This window comes from Scyliorhinus torazame, chromosome 15, assembly GCF_047496885.1.
Source record: "Scyliorhinus torazame isolate Kashiwa2021f chromosome 15, sScyTor2.1, whole genome shotgun sequence".
NCBI classification, from domain to species: Eukaryota; Metazoa; Chordata; class Chondrichthyes; order Carcharhiniformes; family Scyliorhinidae; genus Scyliorhinus; species Scyliorhinus torazame.
The window spans coordinates 148,518,032-148,535,860 of record NC_092721.1 but is presented as its reverse complement, the minus strand read 5'-3'; the positions used below and the strand labels follow the sequence as shown (position 1 = coordinate 148,535,860).

Here is a 17,829-nt window from a genome sequence, read left to right as displayed (position 1 = left end):
GCAAAAAGGCAGCTTTTATAGGTATAGATTTGCATTCCCATGCCTTTGTGGCTAATAGAGCCAAGAAAATCTTTAAAATAACCTTTCCTGCTGGAGGTGAATCTACCCTTAAATCCTGATCTAAGTTTTCTTCAAATCCCCTTGCCACGAGCCTGGCCTTTGCCTTATAAGTTCCACCCGGAAGAACCTTTTCCGTGCAAATCCATCTGTCGGATAGAGCTCTTTGTCCCCTATCCGGTACTCCCGTGTATACCCCAAATTCACTCCAACTATGCAATCTTGCTGTTTAGCTTCTTTAATAACTTTTTCATCTAATTTATTTGAAGCCACCAAAATCTCACGTGCATGTGCGCTTCTACTCCTATTAGTATTCGTAGTCTTACTCATGTTCCGAGATCTTGACAAACTACGTCCCCTTTCCCGCCTGGTATCTCATTCTGTACTGCTACTGCTTGATCTTTCCCTTCTGCTGTGGGATGTCCTTTAAATAGTTATCGACCTATTCCTGCGGACCTGTTCACTATCCGATGTACTATCTCAACTGGCACTGCGTTTCTGTGTCCTCCATTTTTGAACTTCGTTTTCCCAATCCATTGTCTTGACTCCTTCCCCTGAATGCTGTACATTCAACCAATGTTTATACTTTCCAGTGACCTTCCCTGCTCTACTAATAACAGTTGCACCCTTCCATTGACTAGACCCTTCAGGCAAGTATGTCACTTTTGTACCAACTTTTGGCAGTTGCCCTTTCGGAAAAATGGCCTGTTTTAATTCACCAGAAGTGTTGTGTTCCTCCACAGAAACCCTGTCTATGTCAGTTAATTGGTCCTCATAGTTCTGTAACACATGCGTACCAGATGACTCTGGTTCCTTGTCATGTCTGTCTGCTCTGTCTAAATTTGAAAATTTGTAATCTGTACTCATTATCCTTGATGAATGTACCCTAACAGTTTGATTACCATGTTGCAAAATAATTGTTTTGCCATCTATGCCTATGATCTTCCCTGGGTTTTTCCATTCATTAGAATTGTCTCTCTTATAGTATACCATGCCTCCTTGCTGAAAAACGGCATCTGATGGCCGTACGTTATGTCTTAAATCTCTGCGAAGACTCCTGCTTCCAAAAAAGCTTTTCTACTGCTATGTAATGCATTTAAATGTTCAGCAAAACCAGAGCTAATTGTAGTCCCCTCCCAAGCTGGAGGCTGGTCATCCAAAATGGATGGAATTTTAGGATTTCTGCCAAACACTAATTGATAAAGACTATAGCCCCCAACCATCTGCAATGAATTCTTTACATGTACTGCCTATGCTAAAGCTGAATTTAGCCTGCAATTTGGTCGATCTGCCATAATTTTCCGAAGCATGTCATCGATGACAGCATGATTTCTTTCACAGACACCATTACTAAATGGGCTTTCTGCAGTCGTATTCATGACTCTGATATTCATGTTTTCACACAGATCCCTAAACTCATCATGAACAAATTCTCCCCCATTGTCCATAAGGAATTTTGCCGGTGGACCCATTCCTGTCCCTATCCATTTACCATGATTTGATCCAGAATTACTCTCTTTTCTTTACTTCGTACAATCGTTGATTGACTAAATCTGGTTGCTAAATCTGCAAAATAAATATATTATTTACTTTATCCCAGATCTTAAGGTCCATGGCCACAATGTTGTTAAAAGTCCTGGCCAAAGGTAGGGTTACTATCGGTCGTGCTGGTGTCCTTCTGTACTTCCTACAAACTTCACAGCGGTCACTAACCTGTTCTATCAGTTTAGTATAGTCGTCATCCCTTACCCCTGCATCCTTTAATCCATTTTTCAGCCTCCGAGGAGACGGATGTGCAAATTGCATATGCAGTATTAATACCACAAGATTTTTATCAGCTAAAGTCCCATTTTCAACTGCCATTAACACATCCTTAACCACTCTACTTGAAAAATTATTTTTTAGTAATGGAATGCAATAGTGTCCCGACTGTGTAAATTGTAAGTCCACCGTCTTTCCAAAAACTGTTGCCTTATCCTGTTCCACATCCAGTTTCATGTGGGCTTTCTTCATCGATGGTCTGCTCCGAAGCAAAGGTATCTCACTTGATACAACATCCGTGCTAATGAAATGATTCACTCCGGCAATATTGCAAGGGATCACCACCCTTTTCAGCGACTTCAGAGTATTATCATCCCCAAACCTGAAACTTGTGCAACTTTCAAATTCCTTAACCTTGTTACGATTTTCAGCATTCAAAGAGTCCAAGTAACATTTTAACCAGTCAATCCACACACAGTAGATGTGCGGCCACTGTCCAATACAGCACAGTTGAAGGATTCTGCAACCAACACCCTCATTACCGGCGTAAAACTGCTTGTCAATAGGACAATGCCTTCTTTCTGGTCACTATCTTTTTCCTCTTCTGACTCTTCCGTGTCATGTGTCGCTTCAAACACTCCATCATAACGGGTTGGACAGTTGAAAGCATAATGGTATTGAGAGTCACATCGAAAACATCAATTTATCATGCCCCGTGCATTTCTGGGGTTCATCTTCCTATTGTAGGTTCTAACTGGGTTTCTGTCTTCATAATTTCCTTGTCTCGGTCTCCTTCTATAGTCTTGAGCCCTGTTCGTAGCCATACGATTTCGCCATCCTGTTGGTAGTGTATCTTCCATATTCTGCCTTATTGCAGGCTGACCTATTTGGGTCATCAGAGCCATCGGAATCGAATGTTTCTCCAGAAACTTTTGTAAAGCTTTTGTCATCTGTTCGAATAAGGTATCCTTATCAGTAAACTGAACTCCTGTCAAAACCAGGAGCTTATCCATGTTGCTCACTCTAGCACAGTCAAGTAATTTAAAGGCCAACACCGACTGTGGAAATTCCAGGTTGTGTTTCTGCAGCCTTTTATATCGTCTGCTAAATTCCATTATGTAGTCTTCCATGGAGATATCCTCCATTTTCTGAACTTATCAAAATCCAACCAGGCTTCATACGCACTTAACAAGTAATCTTTCTTATAAATCTTATCCATATGATGTAATAAAGTCTCCAGACCTTCTTCTGAGTCTAACTCTTCCAATTCCAGCTCAGAAAGCACTTTGTTTCGGATTTTACTACCATTTGGTAGAGAAAGAGCCAATGCCACACCTTGTTTTCTCTTTCCCAAAGCAGTGACTTTAGTCCACATAACTACTGCACTTCTCCATTGGCCGTACGATTCCCTTTCAGAAAATAAGGGAGGAAAGTCATATCCAGCCATCTTTATCCTGGGTTCAGCTATGTATCTTTTTTTTTTCCTTCTCTCTCACTCCTTGGTTTGATCAGGAAAAGTTGTATCTTTCAAACCTTCACATTTGCACAGCAACCGTCCTCTGCTACCATTGTTATACGTTTTAGTTGCTGTGAAATGAAGAGTCTAAAGTTCTTGTTCCTTTTCACCAAACACCATTTATTTCACTTCCACAGCCTCTGACAAAACTCTTAACAACACACCATCTGACAGAGGCCACCGGAGTACCTTTACATATCAATTAATGGATACTTAACATAAATGAGATAACTAATTGCAATGTCTCTTAACCCATTACTTAACATTATTTATTGCTCATCACAAATTGTCTTTGAGATGGACATAAACCGCTGCCTTGAATCACTGCAGTTTGTGTGGTGCAAGTACACCCACGATTAGGTAGGCCATTGGAGCCACACTCGTCCATGCAAGTGGTGCGTATTCCATCACATTCCTGACTTTGCCTTGTGGATGGTGGAAAGGTTTTGGGGAGTCAGCAGGTGTGTCACTCAGTGCAGAATACCCAGTCTTTGACCTTCCAGCTACAGTATTTATATGGTCCAGTTAATTAACTGGTTAGTCATGACCTGCAGAATGTTGATTGTAAGTTTGGCGATGGTAATGTGGTTCAATTTCAAGTTTAGAGTCTCCTTGTTGACGATAGTCATCGCCTTGCACCTGTGTGGCATATATGTTCCTTACCATTTATCACCCCAAGCTTGATATGACCCCTCACTGTGTGTGGGCACAGACTTCTTCATTATCAGAGTTGTGAATGGAACTGAACACTGATCATCAGCAAACAACTCCACTCCTGAGCTCATGATGGGGTGAAGGCAATTGAACCAACTGAAAATGCTTGGCCCTGGGTTACTGCTCTGACGAACGCCTGCAGCTTTGACCAGGGGTAAAGATGATTGGATTCTAGCAACCATAACCATTTTCCTTAATGCTAGGTATGAGTCCAGCCACTGGAGAGGTTTTCCATTACCTTCAATTTCACTTGGGCTTCTTGATGTCATGTTAAGTAAAATGCTGCCTTGATGACAAGGGCACTCTTAGCGTAAATTAAGGGGTTTTGTTTTCCACACTTGGACTGCAATCAATCCTAGTGTTTCGGATCATCAATCAGATTTTTATAAAGAATAATTGCCTCAATAATTCAGCAAACAGTGCCATCACAAAATGCCACCTATTAAAAACTCTTGAGAGACTTCCGGGTGCGGCGATGACCAGCTGAGTCGCACGTTTCGGCAGCTCCCGGTGAAACGGACTTTTGGGCTCTTGATAGGAGCCCCAACGGCAATTTTGACGGCTAAAAACACTGTGCGGTAAACCAGAAAGGAATCCTCCCTGGATACAGATGAAAAAAGGAGGAGAAAGTGGCCGGATTGCAGTGGATCCTTTAGAACAGCGGCAAGGAAGGCAAGCAAAAACCAAGATGGCGTCGGAAGGTGGCAGTTTAACATGGGGCCCTGAACAACAAGAGTTCTTGAAATGCTGTGTGGAAGAGCTCAAAAAGGAAATGAAGAAAGAGCTGTTGGCCCCGATACTACAGGCGATCGAAGGGCTAAAGGAGGAACAAAAGACCCAGGAGCGGGAGCTTCGGGTCGTGAAGGCAAAGGCAGCCGAGAATGAGGACGACATACAGGGCCTGGTGGTGAAGACGGAGACGCATGAGGCACATCAGAAACGATGTGTGGAAAGGTTGGAGGCACTGGAGAACAACGCAAGGAGGAACAACCTGAGGATTCTTGGTCTTCCTGAAGGTGTGGAGGGAGCGGACGTCGGGGCATATGTGAGCACGATGCTGCACTCATTAATGGGAGCGGAGGCCCCGGCGGGTCCGTTGGAGGTGGAGGGAGCATACCGAGTGATGGCGCGAGGACCGAGAGCAGGAGAAATTCCCAGAGCCATAGTGGTGAGATTCCTCCGTTTTAAGGAGAGAGAAATGGTCCTTAGATGGGCAAAGAAAACTCGGAGCAGTAAATGGGAGAACGCGGTGATCCGCGTTTATCAAGACTGGAGTGCAGAGGTGGCGAGAAGGAGGGCGAGCTTTAATCGGGCCAAGGCGGTGCTTCATAAAAAGAAGATAAAATTTGGAATGCTGCAACCGGCAAGACTGTGGGTCACATATCGAGGGAGGCACCACTACTTTGAGACGGCGGATGAAGCGTGGACTTTTATTGTGGAAGAAAAACTGGAATGAGCGGGTTATTAAAAAGAACGTTTGAACAAAGTGGTGGGGCGAATGTGGGGGGCAAAGAGGGGGGTTAAAAAGGGGAGAAAGAGGAGTTTTATGTACTAATCCTGCGATGTGGTAACTTTTCTCTCTCCCACAGGTGGTGATGGGGGGAGGAGGGGAGGTGGAGGAGATGGGGCGTTGGCCATTGGGGGCGGGGCCAAGGGAGAAGCGCGGGCTTGGTTCCCGCGCTATGATAATCATGGCGGGAATAGAGAAGCAGGAAGGAGGGGGCGTCGCACGGTGCGAGCCGAGGTCACGGGGGGAAGCCGAGGTCGGCCAGAGTTTGCTGACTTCTGGGAGCAACATGGGGGGAGTAATTACGCTAGCGGGGGATCTAGCGGGGGAGGTGGGAGGGGGGTATTACTGGGTTGCTGCTGCTGGGGAGAGGGGGGAGCTGGTATGGGAGAGGATGGGCGGGGGGGGCACCGCCTGGGGGAGATACAGCTGCGTGGGAACCGGGTGAGGAGCTGGAAAAAGGTGATGGCTAATCGACAAGGGGGGGGTAGGAAGCCCCCTAACCCGGCTGATCACGTGGAACGTGAGAGGGCTGAACGGGCCGATAAAGAGGGCACGGGTACTCGCACACCTTAAGAAACTTAAGGCAGATGTGGTTATGTTACAGGAAACGCACCTGAAACTGATAGACCAGGTTAGGCTACGCAAAGGATGGGTGGGGCAGGTGTTCCATTCGGGGCTAGATGCGAAAAACAGGGGGGTGGCTATATTAGTGGGGAAGCGGGTAATGTTCGAGGCACAGACTATAGTGGCGGATAACGGGGGCAGATACGTGATGGTGAGTGGCAAACTACAGGGGGAGATGGTGGTTTTGGTAAACGTATATGCCCCGAACTGGGATGATGCCAATTTTATGAGGCGGATGCTAGGACGCATTCCGGACCTAGAGATGGGAAAGCTGATAATGGGGGGAGATTTTAATACGGTGTTGGAACCAGGGCTGGATAGGTCGAAGTCCAGGACTGGAAGGAGGCCGGCAGCAGCCAAGGTACTTAAAGATTTTATGGAGCAGATGGGAGGTGTAGACCCGTGGAGATTTAGCAGACCTAGGAGTAAGGAGTTCTCGTTTTTCTCCTATGTCCATAAAGTCTACTCGCGAATAGACTTTTTTGTGCTGGGGAGGGCATTGATCCCGAAGGTGAGGGGAACGGAGTATACGGCTATAGCCATTTCGGATCACGCTCCACACTGGGTAGACTTGGAGATAGGGGAGGAAACAGGAGGGCGCCCACCCTGGAGAATGGACATGGGACTAATGGCAGATGAGGGGGTGTGTCTAAGGGTGAGGGGGTGCATTGAAAGTACTTGGAACTCAATGATAATGGGGAGGTCCAGGTGGGAGTGGTCATGGAGGCGTTGAAGGCGGTGGTTAGAGGGGAGCTGATATCAATAAGGGCACATAAAGGGAAGCAGGAGAGTAAGGAACGGGAGCGGTTGCTGCAAGAACTTTTGAGGGTGGACAGACAATATGCGGAAGCACCGGAGGAGGGACTGTACAGGGAAAGGCAAAGGGTACATGTAGAATTTGACTTGCTGACTACGGGCACTGCAGAGGCACAATGGAGGAAGGCACAGGGTGTACAGTACGAATATGGGGAGAAGGCGAGCAGGTTGCTGGCACACCAATTGAGGAAAAGGGGAGCAGCGAGGGAAATAGGGGGAGTGAGGGATGAGGAAGGAGAGATGGAGCGGGGAGCGGAGAGAGTGAATGGAGTGTTCAAGACATTTTATAAAAAATTATATGAAGCTCAACCCCTGGATGGGAGGGAGAGAATGATGGGCTTCTTGGATCGGCTGGAATTTCCCAAGGTGGAAGAGCAGGAAAGGGTGGGACTGGGAGCACAGATCGAGGTAGAAGAAGTGGTGAAAGGAATTAGGAGCATGCAGGCGGGAAAGGCCCCGAGACCGGATGGATTCCCAGTCGAATTCTATAGAAAATATGTGGACTTGCTCGCCCCGGTACTGACGAGGACCTTTAATGAGGCAAAGGAAAGGGGACAACTGCCCCCGACTATGTCTGAAGCAACGATATCGCTTCTCTTAAAGAAGGAAAAGGACCCGCTACAATGCGGGTCCTATAGACCTATTTCCCTCCTAAATGTAGATGCCAAGATCCTGGCCAAGGTAATGGCAATGAGAATAGAGGAATGTGTCCCGGGGGTGGTCTACGAGGACCCAACTGGGTTTGTGAAGGGGAGACAGCTGAACACGAATATACGGAGGTTGTTAGGGGTAATGATGATGGCCCCACCAGAGGGGGAAACGGAGATAGTAGTGGCGATGGATGCCGAGAAAGCATTTGATAGTGGAGTGGGATTATTTGTGGGAGGTGTTGAGGAGATTTGGTTTTGGAGAGGGGTATGTTAGATGGGTGCAGCTGTTGTATAGGGCCCCAATGGCGAGCGTGGTCACGAATGGACGGGGATCTGCATATTTTCGGCTCCATAGAGGGACAAGGCAGGGATGCCCTCTGTCCCCATTATTGTTTGCACTGGCGATTGAGCCCCTGGCGATAGCGTTGAGGGGTTCCAAGAAGTGGAGGGGAGTACTTAGAGGAGGAGAAGAACACCGGGTATCTTTGTATGCGGACGATTTGCTACTATACGTGGCAGACCCGGCGGAGGGGATGCCAGAAATAATGCGGATACTTGGGGTGTTTGGGGATTTTTCAGGGTATAAATTGAACATGGGGAAAAGTGAGTTGTTTGTGGTGCATCCAGGGGAGCAGAGTAGAGAAATAGAGGACCTACCGTTGAGGAAGGTAACAAGGGACTTTCGTTACCGGGGGATCCAGATAGCCAAGAATTGGGGCACATTGCATAGGTTAAATTTAACGCGGTTGGTGGAACAAATGGAGGAGGATTTCAAGAGATGGGATATAGTATCCCTGTCACTGGCAGGGAGGGTGCAGGCGGTTAAGATGGTGGTCCTCCCGAGATTCCTCTTTGTGTTTCAGTGCCTCCTGGTGGTGATCACGAAGGCTTTTTTTAAAAGGATTGAAAAGAGCATCATGGGTTTTATGTGGGCCGGGAAGACCCCGAGAGTGAGGAAGGGATTCTTACAGCGTAGCAGGGATGGGGGGGGGCTGGCACTACCGAGCCTAAGTGAGTATTATTGGGCCGCTAATATTTCAATGGTGAGTAAGTGGATGGGAGAGGAGGAGGGAGCGGCGTGGAAGAGATTAGAGAGGGCGTCCTGTAGGGGGACTAGCCTACAGGCTATGGTGACAGCCCCATTGCCGTTCTCACCGAGGAACTACACCACAAGCCGGGTGGTGGTGGCTACACTGAAGATTTGGGGACAGTGGAGACGGCATAGGGGAAAGACTGGAGCCTTGGGGGGGGTCCCCGATAAGAAACAACCATAGGTTTGCCCCGGGGGGAATGGATGGGGGATATGGAATGTGGCAAAGAGCAGGAATAACGCAACTGAAAGATCTGTTTGTGGATGGCAAGTTCGCGAGTCTGGGAGCGCTGACCGAGAAATATGGGTTGCCCCAAGGGAATGCATTCAGGTATATGCAACTGAGGGCTTTTGCGAGGCAACAGGTGAGGGAATTCCCGCAGCTCCCGACACAAGAGGTGCAGGACAGAGTGATCTCAAAGACATGGGTGGGGGATGGTAAGGTGTCAGATATATATAGGGAAATGAGGGACGAAGGGGAGACTATGGTAGATGAACTAAAAGGGAAATGGGAAGAAGAGCTGGGGGAGGAGATCGAGGAGGGGCTGTGGGCAGATGCCCTAAGCAGGGTAAACTCGTCGTCCTCGTGTGCCAGGCTAAGCCTGATTCAGTTTAAGGTATTACACAGGGCGCATATGACTGGAGCACGGCTCAGTAAATTTTTTGGGGTGGAGGATTGGTGTGCGAGGTGCTCGAGAAGCCCAGCGAATCATACCCATATGTTTTGGTCATGCCCGGCACTCCAGGGGTTTTGGATGGGGGTGACAAAGGTGCTTTCAAAAGTAGTCGGGGTCCGGGTCGAACCAAGCTGGGGGTTGGCTATATTTGGGGTTGCACAAGAGCCGGGAGTGCAGGAGGCGAGAGAGGCCGATGTTTTGGCCTTTGCGTCCCTAGTAGCCCGGAGCAGGATATTGCTAATGTGGAAAGAAGCCAAGCCCCCGGGGGTGGAGACCTGGATAAATGACATGGCGGGGTTTATAAAGCTAGAGCGGATTAAGTTTGTCCTAAGGGGGTCGGCTCAAGGGTTCACCAGGCGGTGGCAACCGTTCGTCGAATACCTCGCAGAAAGATAGACGGAATGGAAAAAAGAAGGCAGCAGCAGCAGCCCAGGATCGGGGGAGGGGCAGGGGGGGAGGAACCAGAAGGACTCTCAGGGTTGTTAATATATACTGTATAATATGTATAGGTCGTTGCGACAGATAATTATATATTGGACTGTTAAATTATATTTTTGGAGAGTGTTACTTGTGACAAGGCAGTTGCCAATTAGGGCTAGTTTTCATTTTTGTTATTTATTATTTATTCATTTTTTTGTTTATAAAATAGGTCATTGTTATTTGTGTTGTTATAATATTGTGTAAAGAATGCACAATGTACTGTGTTGGTTGACCAAAAATTTTCAATAAAATATGTATTAAAATAAAAACTCTTGAGAGCACCTAAAAGTTTCATAATTCATCGCTACAGACCAAAGCGTAATCACAACACATCTCCTTGTCTGCAACTGCTGAGAAATCTGCTAAGTCACAGAATAATTTCAAAAAAATAAATGCGTAATATTATAAAGTTCACAGTCCATTATGATATGTATGCATCGACGTCTTACAAATCCTTCAACAATTCCCTGTATCTTTCACTTTTTGCTGCTGGTAACCACAGTAAGTCATTTTGCTTCAGCTGCAATAGTTTCTTTGTCATATTCAGAATTTTAAAAACCCAAGGTAAAAATATTATTTTGATTTTTACAGATTCACCTTGGTCCAAGTAAGAGTAACAACTTGTCTCAAAGTATGGAGGACACTTCTAACACCGATGTTGAAGTCTCCCTACAGGTGATCATCTATAACATCAAAAGGTTCAAATAGGCAGTCTGCCTGCTTGGTAAGAGAAAAATATGGCTTCAATGGACAGAGTCAACACAAAGCTTTCTCTTCAATGAAAGCTGCAAGGTTGTCCATTTTATATTGAGACGATGAAGGGCCAAGGCCATCAAGGCTTACAGAAGGCAAGATAAATCAGAAAAAACTGAGACAATGCCAGACTTAGATTTTCAATGCTTGAAATTGGAAATTCTGGTATTTAGACATGCTGACACCAAGAAAGGATGAGTTAAATTATGCGTGTCTTGTTTTCAATATTCAGACGGGAAGAACATGTAGGGTGGGATATTTGGATTTAGAAAGATTAAATGCAGTTGGAATTGGAAGAAAGAAGCTGAAGATGAGATACTGCTTATTGGAGGACAAGTGCTTTTTTGCATCCTTCCCAGGAGCATAAGGGAAATAAGTACTAGTATTTTTTGAGTGCCTTCTTGTGTCCTTGTGAGATCCAAAAGTACGTTACAGCCAATTAAATTGTTTTACTATATGGTTAATGTTCTTATTTGTGTATACCTGACAGTTTGCACACAGCCAGGTTGTCACAAACAATAAGTGAATTGAGATAGTTTCTTGATGCAATTATGCTGAAATTACATCAAATTTTATGCTAGGTTCGATGCTTATTTTGCTGAAGGGAACTTAGCCTGAACTTTTTTTTTGCAGGACTTTTAGGCATGTAAAAGCTGATGTAAAACTGGCACAAATTTGCATATTATCAGAAGCTTTAAAAAAAATACTGTATTCCCATCAGAGAATAAAGACTGAAAAATGTTTTTATTGTTGTTTGGTTGAATTTTTTGTAAAAATGAGGCAACTTGCATGTGTGTGGTGTGAAATCCCAGTCAAAATTAATGACTAAACATAATTTGAGTATGACATTTTTTAAGGAGAAAGCTGTCTTTTACAAACATGACATATCTGTACAGCTCGAAAAACACTTACACATGATACTTTTTAGCTTATTTTACTGACCCAAGCAGTTAAAGTAGACATGTATATGGTGTTTCTAACTTTTTAAATTACTAATCAGAAATGCGATCAGTGACCTCTCTCTTCCAAATTAGCCACCTTTAGCTAATGTATTGGACAGCACTGACACAGAGCACTTGGACGTTTCACTATTTACTTGTCTGACAAAAGAAATACCTAAACATAGTGGAAGTGTGAATCTCCGGTCAGTCAGGGTGCTGACTCCATTTTCTTGGTACTCTGTTGTCTCGTTATGAGCTCTGACGTTTTAGCACTGAGCTTATTGGAGAGGAACGTGTTCTGATTTAGCCACTCACTTCTGTTTGTGTGTGCTCCATTGCTATGTGCTGTAACAAAATGAATTTATATGGCTTCCTTGGTGTACATTTGGGAAGAATCCAACGTTAGTGTCAAAATATTATTAATATTGCTGAAGTCTGAATCATATACATAATTATAGAACAGCCTGTAGAACACAAAAGTCCTGTGTTGCAGAACTGCTTAGAATGACGCTCAACAGAAACAACTGCATCTTTTTTCAGACCTACTTTGCAAAGGCACATTCCAGAGCAGGTGGACGGCAGTCCGTTGTCTGCTGCAACCACCACCTCTTCCACTATTATGCAGAACAGATATATGTCCAGTGAAAATGTTATTCCAGCTGTTTAGTCATGAATTGTTTTGGATGTTCTGAGCAGACGGCATTTTTAAGGAGATTGCAAATCTCAGTTAGAAAAATGCAAAAACAAAAATCACAAAGAAAACCTCCATCTAACTCTAGATATGTATTACACAAATATTAGGTTCAATACCGTCTAAAAATGGGACACAAATTTATGTTGGTGCATTTTTTGCGTAAATATTCTGTATAGGGGCAAGGCTATGTATTGAGCAGCAGAGGATTTTGACATATCAAAGAATCATAGAGTTTTACAGCAGAGCAAGAGGCCCTTTGGCCCATTGCATCTACACTGACCTAACTATTGACCCCTCCACTAAGGGGAAAAGTAATAATAATTGCTTATTATCACAAGTAGGCTTCAATGAAGTTACTGTGAAAAGTCCTAGTTGCCACATTCCGGCGCCTTTTCGGGGAGGCCGGTACGGGAATTGAACCCGCGCTGCTGGCATTATTCTGCATTGCAAGCCAGCTATTTGGCCCACTGTGCTAAACCAGCCCCTTCTTATCCACCCTATCTATGTCCCTCATAATCTTACACACCTCTGCCTTTTCTGCTCCAGGGAAAACAACCCCAACCTATCCAGTCTCTTAATAGCCAAGGCGATCCAGCCCAGGCAACATTCTGGTGAATCTTCACTGCACCCTCTCCAGTGCAATCACTCCCTTTCTGTACTGTGGTGACCAAAACTGTACACCGTACTCCAGCTGGGGCCGAACCAGTGGTTTATACAGCTCCAGCATAACCTCCCTGCTCTTATATTCGATGCTTTGGTTAATAAAGGTAAGAATCCAATACGCCTTCTTAACTACCTTATCTACCTGAGCTGTTGTCTTCAGAGATCTGTGAACCTGCACACCAAAGTCCTTTGATCCTCTGTACTTCCCAGGATCTGACCATTCATTGTATATTCCCTTTCCATGTTAGTCCTCCCAAAATGCATTATCTCACTTTTCATGGTTAAATTCCATTTGCAACTCTTCGGCATAACTAGCCCACTTAAACTGAAGGCCTTGTTCCTCACTATTTATTATACCACAAATTTTTGTGTCATCTGCGAACTTAGTTATCATACCTCCTACATTCACATCCAGATCATCATTAATGTGTACTACAAACAACAAGGGACCCAGAACCGATCCCTGTGGAACACCATTGGACGCAGGCGTCCAGCAACAAAAACATCCTTCAACCATCACCCTCTGCCTCCCACCACTGAGCCAGTTTTGGATCCAGTTTGCCAAAATTCCCTGGATCCCATGGGTTCTTAGCTTCTTCATCAGCCTCCGATGTGAGGCCTTGTCAAAAGCCTTAGGAAGTCATGTAGACTACGTCAACCGCACTACCCTCATCTACCTAGTCACCACAAAACATTCAATCAAATTTTGACAAAAAAAAAATGCTGACTATCCTTGATTAATCCTTGCCTCTCCAAGCGACATTAATTGAGTCCCTCAGAGTTTTTTCCAGTACTTTCCCTACCACTGAAGTTAGATTCACTAGCCTGTAATTTCCTGGTTCATTCTTACTTTCCTTCTTGAATAATGACATCACATTAGCTGTCCTTCAGTCCTCTTGCACCTCTGTTGTGGCCCGAGAAGATTTGAAAATTTTTGACAGAGCCGCTGCAATCTCCTCCCTTGCCTCCTATAGCAACCTGGGATACACTCATCTGACCCTGGGAGTTTATCCACTTTTAGGCCTGTTAATACCTTCTGTTGCTCGTTTTAGCCTTAGTTTAATTGCTCTAATTCTGTCACCTTTGCTCTTGAGTCGCCAGGTATCTTTCTGATACCACCACGTGGTTCAAGTCCGAGTAATGATTTTTTTTTTTTTTAAATATGTTTTTAGTAAGCATTTTTCAACAATATTTTCCACCTTACAAACAAGCCCCCCCCCCCCCCCCATAACAAAGAAAAGAAAAAGACCTCGCGTGGCAAGACATGAACATGGCAAGTCAATAAGATACAGAACTTTGTACATTGTAAACCTCCCGTACATGTCAGTTTCCGGATCATTCATGTGTTTTCTTGCTCAAATGCCCCCCAGAGGACCCACCCTTCTCTCTTCCCCCCCCCCCCCCCCCCACCACGAACATTGTCCCCTCCCCCCCCTGGGTTGCTGTTGCTGCTGTCCGACCTTCATCTACCGCTCCGCGAGATGGTCTAGGAACGGTTGCCACCGCCTATAGAACCCCTCTCAAGGCAAACGTTATCCTTTCCAACTTGATAAACCCTGCCATATCATTTATCCAGGCCTCCACGCTGGGGGGCTTCGCCTCCTTCCACATTAGCAAGATCCTTCGCCGGGCTACTAGGGACGCAAAGGCCAGAATGCCGGCCTCTTTAGCCTCCTGCACTCCCGACTCGTCCACTACTCCAAATAGTGCGAGCCCCAAGCTTGGCTTGACCCGGATTTTCACCACTTTAGATACTGTTCCCGCAACTCCCCTCCAGAACCCCTCCAGTGCCGGGCATGACCAAAACATATGGACATGGTTCGCCGGACTTCCTGAGCACCTCCCACATCTGTCCTCCACCCCAAAGAACCTACTCAACCTCGCCCCCATCATATGCGCTCTATGAACCACCTTAAATTGTATCAGGCTAAGCCTGGCACACGAGGAAGAGGAATTAACCTTACTTAGGGCATCAGCCCATAGCCCCTCAATCTCCTCCCCCAACTCCTCCTCCCATTTACCCTTCAGCTCCTCTACCAAAGCCTCCCCCTCTTTCATCTCCTGGTATATCGCCGACACCTTGCCCTCTCCGACCCATACGCCCAAAATCGCCCTATCGAATCCCCTGTGCCGGGATTAGCGGAAATTCCCTCACCTGCCGCCTCACAAACGCCCTCACTTGCATGTACCTGAAAGCGTTTCCCGGGGGTAGCCCAAACTTCTCCTCCAGCGCCCCTAAGCTCGCAAACGTCCCATCAATGAACAGGTCCCCCATTCTTCTAATCCCTGCCTGATGCCAGCTCTGAAACCCCCCCATCTATACTTCCTGGGACAAACCGATGGTTACCCCTGATCGGGGACCACACCGAGGCTCCCGCCGCACCCCTGTGCCGTCTCCACTGCCCCCAGATCTTTAGCGTTGCCGCCACCACCGGGCTCGTGGTGTACCTTGTCGGCGGCAGCGGTGCCGTCACCAGCGCCCCCAGGCTCGTTCCCTTGCAGGACGCCATCTCCAGCCTCTTCCACGCCGCACCCTCTCCCTTCATCACCCACTTACGGATCATTGCCACGTTGGCTGCCCAATAGTAACCACCCAAATTCGGCAACGCCAACCCTCCTCTATCTCTGCTACGCTCCAAGAAGACCGGCGGGGTCTTGCTCGCTCACACAAATCCCATAATGCTCCTGCTTACCCTCTTAAAGAAGGCCTTAGTAATCACAATTGGGAGGCATTGGAATACAAAAAGAAATCTCGGGAGGACCACCATTTTAACCGACTGTACCCTACCCGCCAGCGAGAGTGGCAACATGTCCCACATTTTAAAATCCTCCTCCATCTGTTCCACCAACCGTGTCAAATTAAGTTTGTGCAGTGCCCCCCAGCTCCTAGCTACCTGAATCCCCAAGTATCGAAAGCTCCTTTCCGCCCTCCTCAACGGTAGGTCGTCTATCCCTCTTCCCTGGTCCCCCGGATGGATCACAAAGAGCTCACTCTTTCCCACATTGAGCTTGTAGCCTGAAAAGTCTCCAAACTCCCGTAGGATCTGCATTACCTCAACCACCCCCTCCACTGGATCCGTCACATACAGCAACAGGTCGTCTGCGTACAGCGACACTCGATGTTCCTCTCCCCCTCGAACCACCTCCTTCCATTTCCCCGACTCCCTTAACGCCATGGCCAAAGGTTAAATTGCTAATGCAAACAGCAGAGGGGACAGGGGGCACCCCTGCCTCGTCCCTCGATATAGCCGGAAATACTCCGACCTCCGCGGGTTCGTGACCACACTCGCCACCGGGGCTTTATACAGGAGCTTAACCCAACTAATAAACCCTACCCCAAACCCAAACCTCCTCAACACTTCCCAGAGATACTCCCACTTTACCCGATCAAAGGCCTTCTCCGCGTCCATGGCTGTCACTATCTCCGCTTCTCCCTCCACTGATGGCATCATTATCACATTTGGGAGCCTTTGCACATTAGTATTTAACTGCCTACCCTTTACGAATCCTGTCTGGTCCTCGTGAATCACCCCCGGGACACAGTCCTCCATCCTCGTAGCCAACATTTTTGCCAGCAACTTAGCATCTACATTAAGGAGCGAGATCGGTCTATACGACCCACATTGCAGTGGGTCCTTATCCCGCTTTAAGATCAAAGAGATCGTCGCCTCCGACATTGTCCCCCCCTCCCTTGCTTCATTGAAGGTCCTTCAAGTCCGAGTAATGATTAATAATCCAACACGCCAGTTAGTAAGAGTGAAATCAACGCTCATTTATTATATACAGCAATCAATACTTCTACATTAATTCTACTTCTAAGCTACTTCCTACAACTAACAGGCCAATACCTAACTTTGGAAATAGCCCACCAGGTCAGGGAAACGAATGGCCTTTCGAATGGGTTCTGAGCCTGCGAGATTCAAAAGCTGGTACAAGTCGATAGTCAGGATTGCCTATCTGGTAGCGATCGTTGGAGTCAAACTTGCGTTCTCTTGCAGAAGGGTGCGGAGCGGAGAGGAAGGGTCGATTTGAACTTGGCCCCTATTATTATAGTCCCCAGGGGCTTCCCGCCTCTCGGGCGGACCTTGTTCCTGGTTCCAAGTGATTGGACTTGGTCCCAATCACTTGGTTCGATATTCTCCAATACTGGAGCGATTCCTTGATCGAGGGGTGGTCGTTTACCTTTCTTTGTGTCAGCTCCTGCTGGCGCCGAAAGGTCTGGGTCGGCTTTGTGTGTCTATTTTGTATCAATTGTTCCCGGGGATTGCTGATTAATATGCAGATGGCTGGGGTGTTGTTATGTTGATGGCTGCAGGTACCGGTTTGGTCTGGCTTCTCCAGAGGCGAATACACTGTTTTACCTGCAGCTGTCTGTTTGAGTCCTGTTGGCTGATTTTCCCATCAGCTTCTTCCGTTCGCCATTTTAAATCGGGGTTTGGCCATTCTAATCGGGAGTCAGCCATTTTACATGGCTACACTTCTCTCTCAACGTTAAGTCATTCAAGTAAATTACAATGTCCCTCCTTGATTTCTATACTGACATCATGCTTCTCCGCAGTGAACATTGATGCAAAGTACCCATTTAAAACCTCAACTATATCTTCCGGTTCCACATAAATTGCCACGTTGGTCCCTTGTGGGCCCTATTGTTACCCTGGTCAACCTGCCCGACCTAAAAGGATTTTCCTTTATTTTACCTGCCAGTGCTTTCAAATGCCCCCTTCTTCACTCTCCTAATTTCTTTCTTAAGTCACCCTCTGCACTTTCTATATTCCTCGAGGGCTTTCACTGTTTAGAGCCCTGGGTATCTGCCATAGTTCATGTGGAATGAAAATTCAGTAAAACTAGTGTAGAACTTTATGCAGTACTTTTCTTATTCAATG

At 46.4% G+C, this 17,829-nt stretch overlaps 1 protein-coding gene across 8 annotated transcripts in view; it reads left to right on the top strand.

The window, feature by feature from the left end:
- rnf6 (ring finger protein (C3H2C3 type) 6) overlaps positions 1 to 17,829 on the top strand; it is a 97,638-nt gene that overhangs the window by 18,557 nt on the left and 61,252 nt on the right. For 3 of the 8 annotated variants that reach the window (XM_072476901.1, XM_072476894.1, XM_072476893.1), the window contains exon 2: positions 10,487 to 10,570. The exons of 2 other annotated variants lie outside the window; for them this stretch is intronic. In XM_072476901.1, coding sequence (XP_072333002.1) covers positions 10,529 to 10,570 — 42 coding nt within the window. In that variant the 5' untranslated portion in view covers positions 10,487 to 10,528. Of the gene's footprint in view, positions 1 to 10,486; positions 10,620 to 17,829 lie in introns of all 8 variants that reach the window. 3 more of the 8 variants (XM_072476895.1, XM_072476896.1, XM_072476900.1) reach the window with 2 other exon arrangements.